The sequence below is a fragment of the Temnothorax curvispinosus genome, unplaced genomic scaffold (genome assembly GCF_003070985.1).
Source record: "Temnothorax curvispinosus isolate PA1 unplaced genomic scaffold, ASM307098v1 QBEX01006590.1, whole genome shotgun sequence".
Classification (NCBI taxonomy): Eukaryota; Metazoa; Arthropoda; class Insecta; order Hymenoptera; family Formicidae; genus Temnothorax; species Temnothorax curvispinosus.
Genome location: NW_020216370.1, coordinates 38,407 through 54,520, shown reverse-complemented (window position 1 = coordinate 54,520; position 16,114 = coordinate 38,407). Strand labels below are relative to the sequence as shown.

Below are 16,114 nucleotides of genomic sequence, written 5' to 3'. Positions count from 1 at the left end.
TCATAATCTTAATAGAGAGTTTTATGTCAGAGTTTCTGTTTTGTGACAAAAAGATTGTCTCTTGTTGATTTACAGGTACGTACATAAAAAAAATACTAATAATAAGGGAGATATATAGAATATGACTGACTTTCGTTCGACGAAAATGTCTTAAACTAATAGTTTTGCATATAATTTTCAATAGTAAAAACTTACTAACTAAACAATTGAAGAAGTTAGATAATTAAAGCATTCATTACTCTTATATTTTGGCTCTCAAAATCAATTTCAAATTAATTAAAAAATTGAAAGAATTAAAACTAGAACAAAGCTACATTAAAATTTAATGATTTTAGGAATAAGGAGATTTATGAATGTAAAGAAATATTCTATGAACAAACTATACTATGCAATAAATTAAGGAATCAGTTTTTCTTCTACAAAAAAAGATAATTTTTTAAAGCGCTGCAACTTTGCCGAAGATAATCGAATTGAGATTAGTAATAAATTCTTACTCAAACCAGATTTTCTTCTCTTATACTGGTTTATTACTAGCTGATCTCAATACGATAATTTCAAGAATTACAGCAATTTAAAAGTTATCTTTTCCTTCTTTCTTTTGCATACTATAGATAAAAGTTTTCATAGCTTTAATCATTTTCTTTAGTATTTGAAGATCTACATACAATGTCTAAAAATATTAAGAATATAAAAATAAATATTAGAATTTAAATGTCACAAGCTAAAACATAATATTCATGTTTAAGTATGTTACGATTACAAAGAGTTAGACATATGTACAAATTTTTCTTTTACCTGCTTTTTTATTTTTACTTAAAAAAAAACCTTATTTGATCTTAATTCTTAGTACACATATAAAATATAAATTTTAATAATGTCAAGAAACATAAACAAGCATATCAAAGAACTTATCAATCTATAGATATAAGCATGAAGGACTCAGGAACCAAAAAGAAAAACAAGAAAGAAGAAATATAAAAGTTTAAATAATTTGGACATTATTTTTTTTTAATTGAAGTTGATTATCCAAAAATATAAGTAACTAATTTTTATATTAAAATATTGTTCTGAAAGTTTTAAAAATGCAAATTATATTATTTTTGAAGTATCCTATATACCTCTTATTGTTCTAGTATCTTGATTTACTTGTACGTATCAGAGTCTTTAGAATTGAACAAAATATAGGTATGCTCGAATCATCGATGTGAATAATTTGCTTGCACAGCGTTCTAGTACTTATTGAGGTATAGGTGTAAAAATAAATTGTACAGAATGAAATAATATCGCGTTCTATAATTATAATTATTATTTTTTAAATAAATGACAATAGTGGAAAAATAATTCGACGTACAAGTACAAACGTCTTTTTAAATAAGGGCGAGCATTGTGTAATCCTTAATTTATTTCATTGCGATTATATGATGGTGTTAATTTATTATCCCACTCCTTGGCTCCTAGTCTATTTTGTATGTTAAATTATACATATAAGTAAATTGTACAAGAGCATGTAGTGTTCTTATCAGATATATATTTGTCGAACATTTGCAATATTAAATAAATTTACCTAAATTCTAAATGCAATGATCTGTTAAGAATTAGGTACACATATATTGTCCAGTGATACTTGAACTTTTCTAATTATGGGCACCCTTTTCACGTAAATAAGATTCTGGGGTTACATCAATGCGATACCTGTTTGATAATATGGGAAATCGTTGTCTTTGACATCATTTTTTTCTTATGTTTTGTTGCCAAGTTCTTTAGCATCGATATTACATTCTCATATGTATTACATAGTAGAAATGTAGTGCATTTCTATTTCATTCGTCGGGAATTTTAAAAAAGGTATTTTTATGTACCGCAGTGTCAAACGGTTGAGTAATAAGAATATGAAAACGATGAGAATGAGTTATCAATATCCCGCATTTTATCACAAAAGTAAATGTATTTATGTTAGCATAGGATAAAAAATCTGATCCTAATTGTTTGCTGTTATTTTTTGCTATGTAATAAACATGATTTTTACAATTTGGAGAACATCATCACTTTCCGATTAATTTTTAACGTCATATATATTATTTTCATTTATGCATAAATGCAATTATAATTGAACTGCTGAACGTATTTAGCAAAGAAATGAATTAAAAAGTTTTCCTTTGTTATTAACTAAAAATTGTGCTCGCAGATAGTGTCTGCTATATAATTTCTGAGAGCTCAAACTTATTAGCTGCCATGTCGTAAAAATATTTTTACATGTATACATTTAATATCAAATAAGTCGCAATTACATGATAAAAAGAACAAACAGATATCGATATCTTTATATCGAGAAAACGACATATACCTTTTGTATTTAATCCTGCCATTAATCGTGAGTCATTAAGCTATAGCTTGACATACTTTCCGTGAATCACAAGCCATTACATTATCATTCATTTCTATATATCTCAAACCTATGAACACTATTTCTCTCTTCTTTTCCTTAAAAGAAAAGAAAATTATCTTATTTCTAGAATAATTTTTACAACATATATGTAATCGATATTTCAAAGCTGAAACATCGTTTAAAGAGATAAAAATAAAAAAAGTAGGGTATATCAATATTTTTCTTTGTTTTGGTTCATACTTTTTGTTATATTCTATTATTGAAAAATCTATTCTTTATTATATGCAATATTGGCGTATATATAACGTTAATTTATAAATTTACATTAAAATTTTTTTTAATCTGCATAGCATTTTGTCAGATTTCTCAATATTTACAGATACGGACCAGGTATTAAATATCTTAAATATTATCATGTTGACAATATTTGTCATTTTTGCTTCAAATTTGTTTTTTTTTATTTGTAAGAAATTATACGCTTATTATCTATTTCGCGATTCTTAATTTCTACTTGACAAAATTACTAACGCGTTCCAATAAGGTAAAAAATATGATATTACCTGAGGACGTATTAATTTCTAGTAGAGTGTCATTTGAATATTACAAAAGTCTTCAAAATTGCACGCCTGATTATAAAAAAATCTACCCAGCTACCATTATACATATATATGTATATGAGTATATTAAATAATTCCAAATGAGATTCTTTTATATATGCTATTGTGTCGGTCGGTCTTTATATATAAATTGCGCTTATGAGCAAAAAAGGCACGTGTAAACGATTATAATTCTTTGAGATTCCATTATTCCATTCTTTCATTTGTTTCTAATTTTCAATTGCACAAAGGCGAGTTAAATTCGCGCTTATGAGCAAAGGAAGGCACGCGTAAGTGATTATAATTTTTTGAGATTTCATTAAACTATTCTTTCATTCGTTCCTAATTTTAAATTGCACGAAAATGTGTTAAATTCGCTATAAAAACTTCTTTAATCTGCAAGTACGCAGTAGATATCAACGAGAATAACATTGTACAAAATATATATGCAAAATAATATATTGCCGACAAATTAAAGTCAAAATTAGCAATATAAGATTGGAACATTAACATTCAAGCTTCTTTATATTAGCTTTCTCAAAGAGGATATTGTAATTTTATCTTGTATGAATGTTGTATATGACAAAACTATTACATTCTTAGAATTCTTGGAATAATTAATCACTAATTTAATTGACGAACTCCAAATGGCAGATGTAAAACGACCGTTTAGTTTATATATAAAAAATGTCTTTTATGCATGCTAAAAATATTCCGTTTATAGTTATAAGAATAAAAAATGTCTTTTACACATGCTAAAAATATTTTCTATAGACTTCTTAGATAAATTTGGTATGAATAGATTATTGAAACGAAAAATCTAAAACAGCAGATTTGTGAAAGATATTCTACGAAGTGATGTTGATTAATGAAGACCTTTCTCTCTCAATGAACGTTCTAATTATTAATATCAGCGCCTCTTTTTTCAGTCGTTATCCTCGCCGATATGTCTTCATTCAGCACATACATATGCAATCTCTCAAAATTCATGATTTTCATGTGTAATCCATTTAAAACGTCAGGAACGTCTATTGTAAGAATTCTTTTCGTTTTGTACTCGATTAATGTCATCCCAGAGAGTCGGCGGCATGTTGTCGACTTCGGAGAGATTATATTTGTTCACATTTTTATTATTTGGAAGATGAAGATTTGCCTAATGGCTACCTCAAATGTCCCCAAGACACTCGTTTTACTTTAAGAGACTTGCATAGGGAGCCGAAGGCTGTTTTTAGATTTCGTTAATCTATCATCAGCTCGAAATGGACCGCGCCGATTTTGTCGTTACGACTATGCTTGATATTTTTTGCCCATGCTTTGCATTCGACATTTATCAGAATTCCGGCTGAAAATAAAAAATAAATATAATGTAGCTCATATGTTTCTGTTTTTTCATTATTATATGACATTTTTGACGTCAATATCGTGATAATTGAGAAACTGCTGAATCTAAGTAGTTGTTATCTTCTAATAAATGAACAGAATAAACTGAATTAAACACTATTCTGCGAAAGAAACTCGTCATTTTTATTAATACATACTGCAAAAGCTCATAATGGTCATTCCAGGGTCAACAAAGCGAGAAGATTAAAAAACGGATTACACAACGTGAATAACAGGAATGCAATTCTTTTTGCACAATGTGCTACTAAATATAACAGCTTTCTTCTAGTATAGTGTTTAATTGATTGTATTCTGTTCACTCATTACAAAATGATAACTAGTTAGCTTCAACATTTCTCAATTGTCATCCTATATATATATATTGTGGGCATATATATATTTATTATACTTACTTCGTGGTCTGACAAAGTGCACTGCAACCAGCGGACTCAAATATCCTTCGGAATTTTCATAAGGATAAAAGTAACCAGGAAAACCGCGTCGTGGTAAATAACTAATTGGGCCAATGTTCTCCTGATCAGCAGGATTTTCACCTTCGCAGGATACCCAGATTGTGTTCAGCTGCAAGGAGTTGTTTCCTTTCAGACTAGCGATGTGTTCCTTGAGATCGAGTGGCATCTTTTCCGGTAAATGTTGAGTATCGTTGTAAAAGTCTGGTCTCCAGCCATAAATCTAACGGACGAAAATATTATAAAGAATGTTATATGTATATTGATTTGTATTAAATATGTATGTAATGATTTTTTAGTTGATATTTAGTTGTTGATAGTATTTAAAAAAATTATATTTGTTAATAAACATCTTGTTATAGATAATCGAATTAATTCTACATTATGATGTACGTACTTTGTTCAGCTTAAGGAAAATGCAAGGAGCGGATTTGTGATAGTTATATCTGTTCTCCTTGGTACAAGGATGCCAATTTTTCACATCAACATCACAAACTTTTCCGGGTGGCGGCGGCTGATTATAATCGCATTTGTTAATGTTTGCGCCAAGACCAAGAACAGACCCGGGTGTTATATAATCTGAAATTAATGTTACACGAAATATTGCAAATATTAACGACAATTAAAATGTAGGTATTTGGCAACTTGAAAATGATTATAAAAATTAATTAGGAATAAGGTAAATGCAGATGTAAGATGAATTAGAATTTATTTAGAATTTATTTAGAATTCAATGTCCTATTCTGAACGATATGAATTTCTTTTTTTTTACGGACGGTTACCTTTTAAGAAATTTTGTAGTGAATCAACCCAGTGTTTGAAGTTTTCACTGTCGGTGCCTCTGTACCAAATCAAAGTGCTCTCCACATTCTCCGTCGGCGGCATCGGTCTGAATCCCAAGCCTGCGAAGCGCAACATCGACGTTTATTTTAAAATTTGCAACATCTTTCCGTATCTTAATTTTTTATATATTAAAAACTACAAACTAATAAATAATCTGTACAAATAACTTAAAATAGTCATGACGGCTATTAAATATTTAAAAAAATTAAAATATGTCATTGCCATTTATATATTGTATTTACTATTAACAAAAAATAATTTACCTGGATTTGTTCCAATGATGGATCTCTCGAGTTGCCATCTCGGTATCCTTGGATCGAGCGTTTGAAAGAATCCCCAGAAACAAATGGCAACAAGCGCCGCCAGAACGCCGTAGAATATCAAATAAAAAAGTCCGATTTTACCTTGAAAATAGAATAAAATAATTAAGTAAAAGTAATAAAATAATTAAAGAAGGATATCCGAAATCACATTTCGAAAAAACTCTATTCGTTATTCGCAAGAGTTGTCGAAAATTTTCCGATCATTCTGAATGCTATCCGAATATTTATAATAGAACAATTGACACAAAATCTTTTTTTTTTAATAATTTCCTATATTAGGCATTTCAGAAATCTACTTTCTGATTCATATTTTTTTGCCGCATATTTCTGTTATCAATTTTTAATCGAAATAATGTTAAGGACGACTTCGATCAAACTTCGATTATTTCGGTGATTAATTCAAACGTAATATAATTGCATAAAGCAAAATTTCTGATTGTATAATTTGTCATTCCTGATCTAATTTTTTTCCGTATGTTAAACAACAAAAAATTAATAATTCTATCTATAATAACAAAATATTACTGGTATTATTTAATAAGTTAATCGCTGATTAAATTAATCAAAGTTTGGTCGAGTTATTTTACGAATACTCCAATTGAATTAAATATTGTTGTATCACGTTATATTTTAGTAAGTACTTTGAAGTATACATATACTTTTTCTAAATACAAGTGCTAAATATATTGCTTTCATAGGACCATCCGTGATCCAGATTATTGACCATCACATAAATCATCATACAATAACTTTAGCCATAACGTGCTTCGCGAAGAGTTAGTCGCATGTAGAGAAAGCTGATTCTCGTACGTTGTACTTCCTATAATGTAGGTTAATTATATTAACCGCGGATTCAATTCATAGAGGAAGATCAAAGCGCCTGGTCAAATGGTGCAATTCAATTATGCCTTAACGCGTCTCGCGACGTTGTTTTGTGGACATCGTTCATCAAATAACGCTACCGGGAACAAAGCGGTACACACACATGAAGAAAAATTATTGATATTAAATGTAGTACACTATATTTTCTTAAAAATTTAAATATACATTTTTGCCAAATATCTTGACACATATGTATACATAAATAAAAATTATACGCACAAAATTATTAATTATAACTAGTAATAACTAGATTTTTATATTTTATATTTATGAACTTTCAATTAAAATAACAATGAGAAATTAGTACCTCATTTTTTAGATTTTTAATATAATTGAGATAAAGTCCTTTCCACACAAAGAGTTCTTGAATTTTTGAGAAAAAAATACTAGAAATCTATTATAATTACATTAAAATTTTACAATTAGGATGTTAATTTCATAGAAATCGTAGGAGGGGATATGGAACGCTTACTACAGTCGGGTCAAAGGAGAGTCTTGAAGTATCTCTTATTCAGTCCCGTTAGGCGCGTCATAAAGTCGTTGGACGATACTATCGAGAAGTTAATTGTCTTTGACATCGTCATGGAATTTTATCAATAGACTATAGTCACGACTGCATAAGGGATAGGATGCAGTTACGAAATTATAGGACAAAATTAAATACCATTTTGCTCCTTTTTTTATCACTGTATCAAAATATGAATTTTTTTATATTTGAATATTTGAATCTTTTCTATTCTTTTTCTTATATTTGGCTACTTTTTCTAACAATTGGGTACATTTTGATCAACGCTTTTTTTCTAAATAAGTTCTTTCTGAATTTTAATCAATGATTTGGAAAAAGTAAGTTTTTTTGTAACTTACTCGCTTGTAATTTTTGATAAAATTATAAATTCTTAAAAAACCGATCAATGAAATCATATCTGTTTCTAAAGATATGTACTTTTCAAGAACAAGATACATAAGTTTAAAGAAACATTTTACAAGAGAGCGCTTCAAAAGCTTTATATCTCTTACAATTCACTCCTTCATTCTCAACTTTATCCTCATTTTCTTTGTTTATTTCAAATCAAGGTTACAAATAGAATCTCACAAATCAAAAAATTTAAAAATTTTGAAACAAGTTTTTTAAAAATTACTTCTAATTATTTAAAATGTGAGGAGTCCATAACTTTAATCTTTCTTTTTTAGACATTTAGTCATCCAGAAAGCTCTCTATGTAAAATATAACAAGAAATAATCTTTTTTTAAAATAAGGAATTGATATTTTGATTATTTTCAAGTGCATTCTTTTTTATATTAAATGGTGTCGTCCCCGGGAAATAATTAAACTGCAAAGAATATCGGTATCTCTCGTTCCTTATTGTTACTCGACTACTGAAAAGGCGCGTCTTCGAGCTTTCTTCTAAAGATAATAATGGAAAGTAGGAACTGCAGTGGTCCATTTAACACTTCTTGACTTATTGCTATAGGTAAAACGAACGTTAACGAACGTTGGCAGTAACGTCTTGCATCTTTAAAAGGCAAACCAATCATAATTATCTATTTTTGTTTATTCTTAAAAAAAAACTCAATACTAATTGTAAGATTTAGAGGATCTCCGCTAAAATTTTCATTTTCCTTATAAGAAATAGAATAAATAAAATATTACGAAGTAGTGTGTCTAATTATTATTTGATTTTTACTTGCAGATACTAAATATTCCTTTATTTAAGTGACTATTGATTGTAGTTTTTCTTATTTAATATTTTTGATATATTAAACAGTAGAACCTCTTACGGTTCAGTCATGTTCAGCGAAATAAAACCGAAATTATTTCGGAAATTAACATAACTTTTTGATTTATTCCTTTTACGAAGAATCGGTTATAGAGATTATACATTGACGTCTTGATCATCATGTTACGATAACACAGTCGTGTAACTACGATTCTGTTTTGTCTCGTTACGGCTGATTCGCAGAGTTTACAGAAACGCGATAAGCGAAATCTTATTCAATAATTTAGCTTACATTACCACAGTGCAATACGAGCCTCACAATGACGGCATTGGATCAGATCACACGTTCCTTAAATCGCGATCAGTAAGTAAAAAAATTACAATATTAGCTTCGTCGCATAGATTATTTTTTTTAATTACTAAAAGAATTTGCTTCTTTCATACAAAGAAGAAAAAGAAACAATTATGTGAAGCTTTTTTGCATTTATATGAATAAAAAAACCAGTTATTTGTTACAGGAGGCAAGAAGTTTACAGTTTCTCAAGGCAGGAGTAACGGCCGCTAAAGTCACTAATTGTGCAATTACATGATACAAAAGAAATGTATTTGAGCTGATTTTTAAAGAAAAATGGCAAGATCTGAGTCAACTTCGGCTCGGTTCGTTTCCTGGTTTTTGGTTAACTGCAGCTGCAACTTTCACGATTCGGATGGTCTTCAGGTGATTGTAAACTGGACGAAAGACAGCGGCACAGCCGCGTGGGTGTACCCTTCGGAATGGCCCTAAGTTACGTAATGCTGTAATGCCGCCGTTTAACGCCAATTGACCTCGTTATACACGTTTGCGCTAAAGGAAGTTTAACAATTGCCATTCAACCGAGCAAACCGTTGTATGCACCGCGAATCAAACACGCTCCATGCTTCCGTCTTTTTCTAGCTTCGCTTCCACTCACCTTCCTCGCTTGTCCCGCTTCGCAATGCTCCGGACATTAATATGGAGCCGCGTGAAAGATTTGATTGGAAAATAATGTTGTACAGAATTCTATCTCAAGTGTAAAATGTTGTGACAAATCTATCGTAACCGAAAAGCGCTTCCTTTATTTTTGTTTTAAAATGAAAGAAGTATTACAACGTTCTTTTCCAATGTCTTACTTTAAGATAAGAAACACCGAATAGAAGATTCGAGGGTGAGAATGAAGTATATAAAAAAAAGATTCTTTTTCACTGTATGTCAAGGTCTCAAGGTTACTAATTGTACTTCAAGGGTGTATCTTGATATATTTTTCGAAGCTTAGTATTACTGGTGACTTTAACGTATACAGGCTTCTGAGCCAATTAAATTAAAACAATTCTTGTGAAGCAACACGCAGTGTTGGCGTGTGCACTGCAAGTCTTCTCTTTGTTGTAGAAACGTGGAAAATGATAAACGATTGCCGATCATAGAAGAGAATAGATGTAACATAATTATCGCGTTATAAAATTATAATTATGATACCGATTTTTGACTAGTCGCAAGTACAGAGTATTTGATTAGATAGCAGTTTCAGCGATATTTTGAACTTAACATATTAAAGCATTCTTTGTTTTTGCATGTTTTATTCATTTATGTTTTTGGATATTTCGCCCCTAAAAATACCCATTTTATCAAAATAAATTTACTTGAAAAGATAGATTTATTTAGTAATTTAATTCCTTTGTGTTTGAATACTTTTAAGGGTTCGCTATGATATCCTCATTTGAAGATATCACGTTAAATTGCAAGAATGGCTCGCGTAAAGTGCACTTTTATACGGCGCGGGTGTGTAATAACCATTAGGTCGCCATAGCGACAGCCGTGAAACACACCCCGAGATATATGAAGACGGGGCTGACCACGTTCGGTTGTGATCGACGGCGGCGCCGGTAAGACTAATTAATTGAAGCTCGCAAACACTCTCCTTCACATACGCGACGTCATGAATGCCTTTATCTTCCCTAGACGTCTCGTATTGGAAAAAACACGTCATGTCCAAATATTTAAACTGTGTGACCATTCGCGAGATAAGCAATGTTGTCTCATGATAGTATCTATTAGTATGACGACCAGTTCGCCTGTTTATGTCTGCCGTGTGTTGATAAATTTATCAGTATAAATTGTATAATCAATATAAATATGTGTATATATAACTACATTAATTACAATTGTAATTTTACTCGCTTTTTCATCATAATTTACTTTTAAAAACACACGTCGTTTTTTCAATAATCCACGTTTAAAAACACGCATTAATTTCTTATAAATTCATATATTAATTCTTTTATATCCAGTATTTAAGCAACCAGAAGTCTAATTTGTTACAAATCCATGGATCTAAAAGTGCACTCTTGTGCGACTATAACTAGATATTAATGATTACGCGATAGTGGCAGACACCATCATATATCTTTGGTCATTGACACTATCACGTGCTAAGAACAAACATGCAGTAAAATACTAGGCTAATAAAATACTGGAATTAATCGTTAACATGCCGTGGTAACACATGCAACAACGACGGTGCACATCAATAGAATAAACGGTGCACGATCGGTAGGCATGCTTTTCAATTCTTTCATTCTTTCTATGTTTTACGAGTAGCACAGCAATAAAAAAAATATACGTAAATGGTACTACTACGTTATATTGTAATATTTATTTATTCTGAACTGTTACGTCATTTGTTGGTTTGATAGCTGAGTTGTGTCGCATTTCATACACTTCAACAAAGTAATTTTATTAAGAATCGTTTATATAGATACAAATATGTGTGTGTGTGTGTGTGTGTGTGTGTGTTGGAAAAATTGTCTCCGTGCGTGTCTTCCTTCTGGTTTACCTTTGACGTCATAAGTAATCGGGTCTAAGATAGGTAATATTGCCGGCTTAAGGATCGTTTGAATAATTGAAAGATTGTTACGTGTATCTATAATATAACAAACTCATACGGAAAACTATACAATAATAATCTACTTTTAGATACACTCAATTATATTATCGTATCTATCGAGGATAATTTCTAAATTCATTAACATAAAAAATTCTGAAATGTCTGTTAATCCAAAATCTTACTAGAGTAAAATATACAATATTTTATTATTATTATTTATATTTTATTACTAAAATTGTATATGTGTATATATATATATATATATATATATATATATCTTAAAAAAAATTTTTTTTAAATCACACTTTAATTCGCTATAAGTTATCTTATATAACTAATTCTATTAATAATTATGTGTGTGTGTGTGTATGTAATTAATTCTACATCATCATTATATGGTATTTTACAAGTCATTATATATGGTATTTTTAGAACACTTCTTCTTGAGTTACTTTCCGGGTAGTAGTTTCTTATATGTATGAAAGAAGATTGCATACATATCTTGTTCTTTTTTTCAGAATAATTTAAAAATTCTTATTATACGATTTATATATAAAATACTTTAGGGTTTGTTCACAAAATTATTCTAAAATGTCTTTCGTACCAGCTTGCTGGCACTAATCCTTAGTTTAATATATATATATTTTTTTTCTATCGGATTTTCTAATTATGTTTCTAATTATTTTTTAAATACGTATTGAAATTACGAGCGTAATCACGTTTCTGTCCTAATCTGGAAACAATTTTTGCTAGAATTAAAAACTTCTGTCTACTGTATATAGAAGCTCTATTATAAATGTCTAAAAATTCATAATTTTTTGTTTAATTCTCTCAGTCATGATAGGTACCTAAAAATATATGAATATTACATTTTGATTTTTTCAAATAAAAGCGGTTTTGTCTAATGTAACACTTAACGTTAACGCGCGGCGCTAATGGTATTTCCACTTATGCTCCATGTATATATATATATATACATATCCTCATTTATTCAATTATTATCATAGGCTGCGTGTGTGACTCAACAGAGTAAGTTGAAATGTTCTGCATACTTTAAGAAAAGAGTGATCGAAGAACATTACGTTGCATTTCTTTAGAAAGTATAGTAGAGAATCGATAATTTATTTGTAGATCGTGATGAATTGAGCAAAATTTGTATAATGCATATAAAATGATAATTTAAATAATTATATTGAAACTTAAAAAAGTCATTGAAAATATTACATTTTACTCTAAATAGAAAAAAAATAAAAATACAAACATATCAGTGGATTGAGTGAAAAAAATGAAATCAGCTGACTAGAAAAAATCTATTAAACACTTTAAGTTATACTTTATTTAAATACAAATATTTTAAACGTTACCGTTACGCTTTAAACGTTAAATTGACACCGTTACGATCATATACCAAAATTTGCCTAATTAAAATCTACAATTTGCTTAATTATTATATTAAAGCATATTTTACACGTATATTCTTTATAATCCATTTTCAAAATTTTCTTTACCTACATTTCTGTCTATCAGTTTCCGTGTTAAATTCCATGTTAAATATTAATAAAATTATATTTTTAGTTAATTTAAAAAATTTTTTTTCGTCACGTGAGGAGAGAGAAAAAAATATAGATAGGGCGTAATCGAGTTTTCGTTAAAGAAAATCAACTCTACTCAATTATTTCGAGTTTGCTAACAATAAAAAGACTTTGCAGAAAGTGTGCGACTTCTGACACGCCCTGCTGCACGTGGTATCTCTTTTGACATTTTATCTAGAAAAAATATTTACGATACTCCGGGGCGATACTTCGATATAGTATTAAAATACCAAAACTCTGTTTTCGACTTGATCAATACGAGTGTCACCAAAGTAATAGCCGATGGAAAGTACCGGAGCGATTAATATTGGCGATTAGTATTTCCCAGACAATAGAGTAATGGAGTCGATCAAATAATCGACGCGCGATCGGTAATAACGAATTGACGAATCAAACCAATTTTTGTGTAGAAAAAAAAAAGAAAAAGAAGAGTATAAACTTTCGAGTTTTCCAAACGCGTCGGCCGATAGGCGAACCTTCTTCGGCGAGAGTAAAAGCATATATCGAGGCGCTTCGGAATCGAGCCACGCTGCGGAAAACGCGATCCTAGGTGTGTCTCCACACCTGCGGAAAGAATCGGGCAAGGCATCTATAGGTATCGACAGTCGCGGTGTCCGATCCCGCGTTTAACGATATACCATCGATATACTCTCACACGAGACCGCACCGTGAACTCTCTCGGACAGCTACCACATAATTTCTTCCACATCGCGCGGAAGAAATTCTAAAGCTGGCAACACCGCGCTTACCCCAGCTACTGGCGGTCCTGCCCATGAACGCGCCGGTCTCGCGATTGTACAGAAAGGTCCTCATGGTCTGGCTGACCGACATGCTCGGCGGCTTTTCGTACGGATTCATCAGCTCCATCGCGACCATCGTCTTCGGGTCTTTGGTCACCACCATCGTGCGTCCCACCTGTTAACGAGGATTCCGCTTGATTTCACAAAACGCGCGCACCCGTCCGCCAATTCCCGCGAACACGCACACCGCGAGTTCCCCCGAGAAAATTCGAAACACTCCGCACTCCTCTGATGGAACTCTCGGCCAAGCCGAACTCTTCGATCGGCCGTACGCGCGCGATTCGTTCTTTTCTTTCCCTTCCCAACGCCGATTTGTACACGAATTGCTCCGCAATTCCAACTCCGCAGGTTACTCCAACTCGCCAGGCGTCGCCAACAGTTGTTTCTTCGGCGCCACCAGGTTGACTAAACGCGCCCAACCAAGCGCGCCGCGACCTTCCTCCTTCTCTTTCGTTTCCTCTTCCCCTCCTGTTTCTCTTCAAGCTGCCCCTCCTTGACCGCAGGTTCGGACCCAGCTCTCTGTCGGGCCTAGGTGCTGCTGAAGATACGCACGCGAGCCGTTTTGCCGTGAAAATCATAGCGGAACTTTTGAGCAAACACTCGCGTTGCTTGAAATTGTATCTCTTTTTTAAAGATACAATGGCTTGAGGAACGTCAAGTGGCAACTGGGCAGGAAATACATAAGGATTATAATGCATTGCGGTGTATACGTCTAAAACAAGCATTATAAGAATAATATTGAAGTTATACATCAGTTATGAAACATTCACTTTTTCAAAATGATTAAAATTATAGGTCGGTATTCATAGTCGGATCTTATATATTTAAGACCGTTTTAAGTACAATCTTAAGATGTTATGAACCAATCACAGAGCCGTATTAGCATCTTAAAACATTACTTAAAGACAGTCTTGAAATAAGATCCGACTATGAATACCGGTCATAGTTCTCGTAGTTAAACAACGGATATTATTTGAATTACCGCGTTTTTAAAACTAAGAAAGATTTTTTGAACAAATTCGGAATTATATCCTATTATTAAATTTATAGTATCGTCGTTCGATTTTAAATAATTTCTTTATCTTGAAATTTCGAAAATAGTAAGTTTGAACAAATTTTTTTATAGTAGATATATCTATAGTTATTCCTTCAAGCCTACAGTATCTCGAATAATATTTTTCTATTTTCAAAGGGGTAACGAAGATGTATAAATGTGTTTTTTGCTAAATGTATATATGCAATTATAGAAAAAACTCAATATATTAATTATTAATTAATTTATATAATTTATATATAACTCAATATTAATTAATTTATATATAACTTATTTTAAATTTGTATTGCATTAAATTTGTAAAGGCAATAATGCTGCGCGAACGACGGATATTCCCTTTTTAAAACTGTCAATGAGCTTTCGAACAATGATCTTTTCGATTATTCAACACCTTGCGTTAATCGACACATGGGCAATCGATGTTTCAATCACGTTTGAAAGCGACAAAATTGTTCGTTTCCCACAAATCCTAAGCACACCCTGTGCGGATACACCATAACGTAATGTGCTGTTCCTTTTATGACGTGGCAGGTCGCAGCTGCAGGTGCGTACATGTTTTGTCAATGATGGTACGTTGACATTGTGTACGGTAATACACACGTATTATAATCAGTGATGTATTTCTCTTTCGCAGTACCCTCGGTTTCCAGCGCGCGATTAAAATTGCACATTCAACGGTATTTCCATGCACGCATTGCATAAAAAGTGTTTATTGCAGATTTCACAGTTTAATAAACAAACATTATATATATATATAATTTATTTCAACATTGAGAAACACTTGACATTGAATATTGTAATATGTGATTTAATAATTATTTATCTATTGAATATTATAATATTTATTAAATGCATAGTAATTTATTTCTATTATATGTTTACAATATATTACTGAAATAAATTATTGCTGCTGCAAAGTACTTTTTACTTACATTATAAAATAAACTTATAATAAAGGATAACAATCAGGAAATTGCTAAAATAATTAAATAACTGTTATTTCGTAATAAGTGGACGGAATGAAATAAATTAAATATTATACTGTAGAAAAAAATCCATCATTTTTATTAGAGCGTGGTGAAAAAATATACACACTTAATATAAACTTGTAAAATAAATACTAAATAAAGAACAAATTATTTACACATTGCACAAAATAACAGCTATTTA

The 16,114-nt window shown here is 31.0% G+C and overlaps 1 protein-coding gene across 1 annotated transcript; it reads right to left on the bottom strand.

Annotated features, from left to right (window-relative positions):
* Positions 1-2,836: 2,836 nt before the first annotated feature.
* Positions 2,837-14,298, bottom strand: LOC112456027 (sodium/potassium-transporting ATPase subunit beta-2-like). The gene is made up of 6 exons (XM_025018300.1): positions 13,840-14,298; positions 5,939-6,079; positions 5,615-5,734; positions 5,230-5,411; positions 4,776-5,055; positions 2,837-4,324 (listed from the first exon to the last, which is right to left on the bottom strand). Exons 1-6 carry the CDS (start codon positions 13,991-13,993, stop codon positions 4,221-4,223), a joined length of 981 nt encoding a protein of 326 aa, XP_024874068.1. The 5' UTR covers positions 13,994-14,298; the 3' UTR covers positions 2,837-4,220.
* Between the last annotated feature and the right edge of the window lie 1,816 nt (positions 14,299-16,114).

Excerpts from the sequence above, each read along its gene's own strand:
- LOC112456027 (XM_025018300.1), bottom strand. The coding sequence starts at position 13,993 with ATGGTGGTGACCAAAGACCCGAAGACGATGGTCGCGATGGAGCTGATG. Across the intron at positions 6,080-13,839 it reads CAGGACCGCCAGTAGCTGGG|GTAAAATCGGACTTTTTTAT; the intron begins GTAAGCGCGGTG and ends TCTATTTTCAAG. Across the intron at positions 4,325-4,775 it reads GCACTTTGTCAGACCACGAA|CCGGAATTCTGATAAATGTC; the intron begins GTAAGTATAATA and ends TTTTATTTTCAG.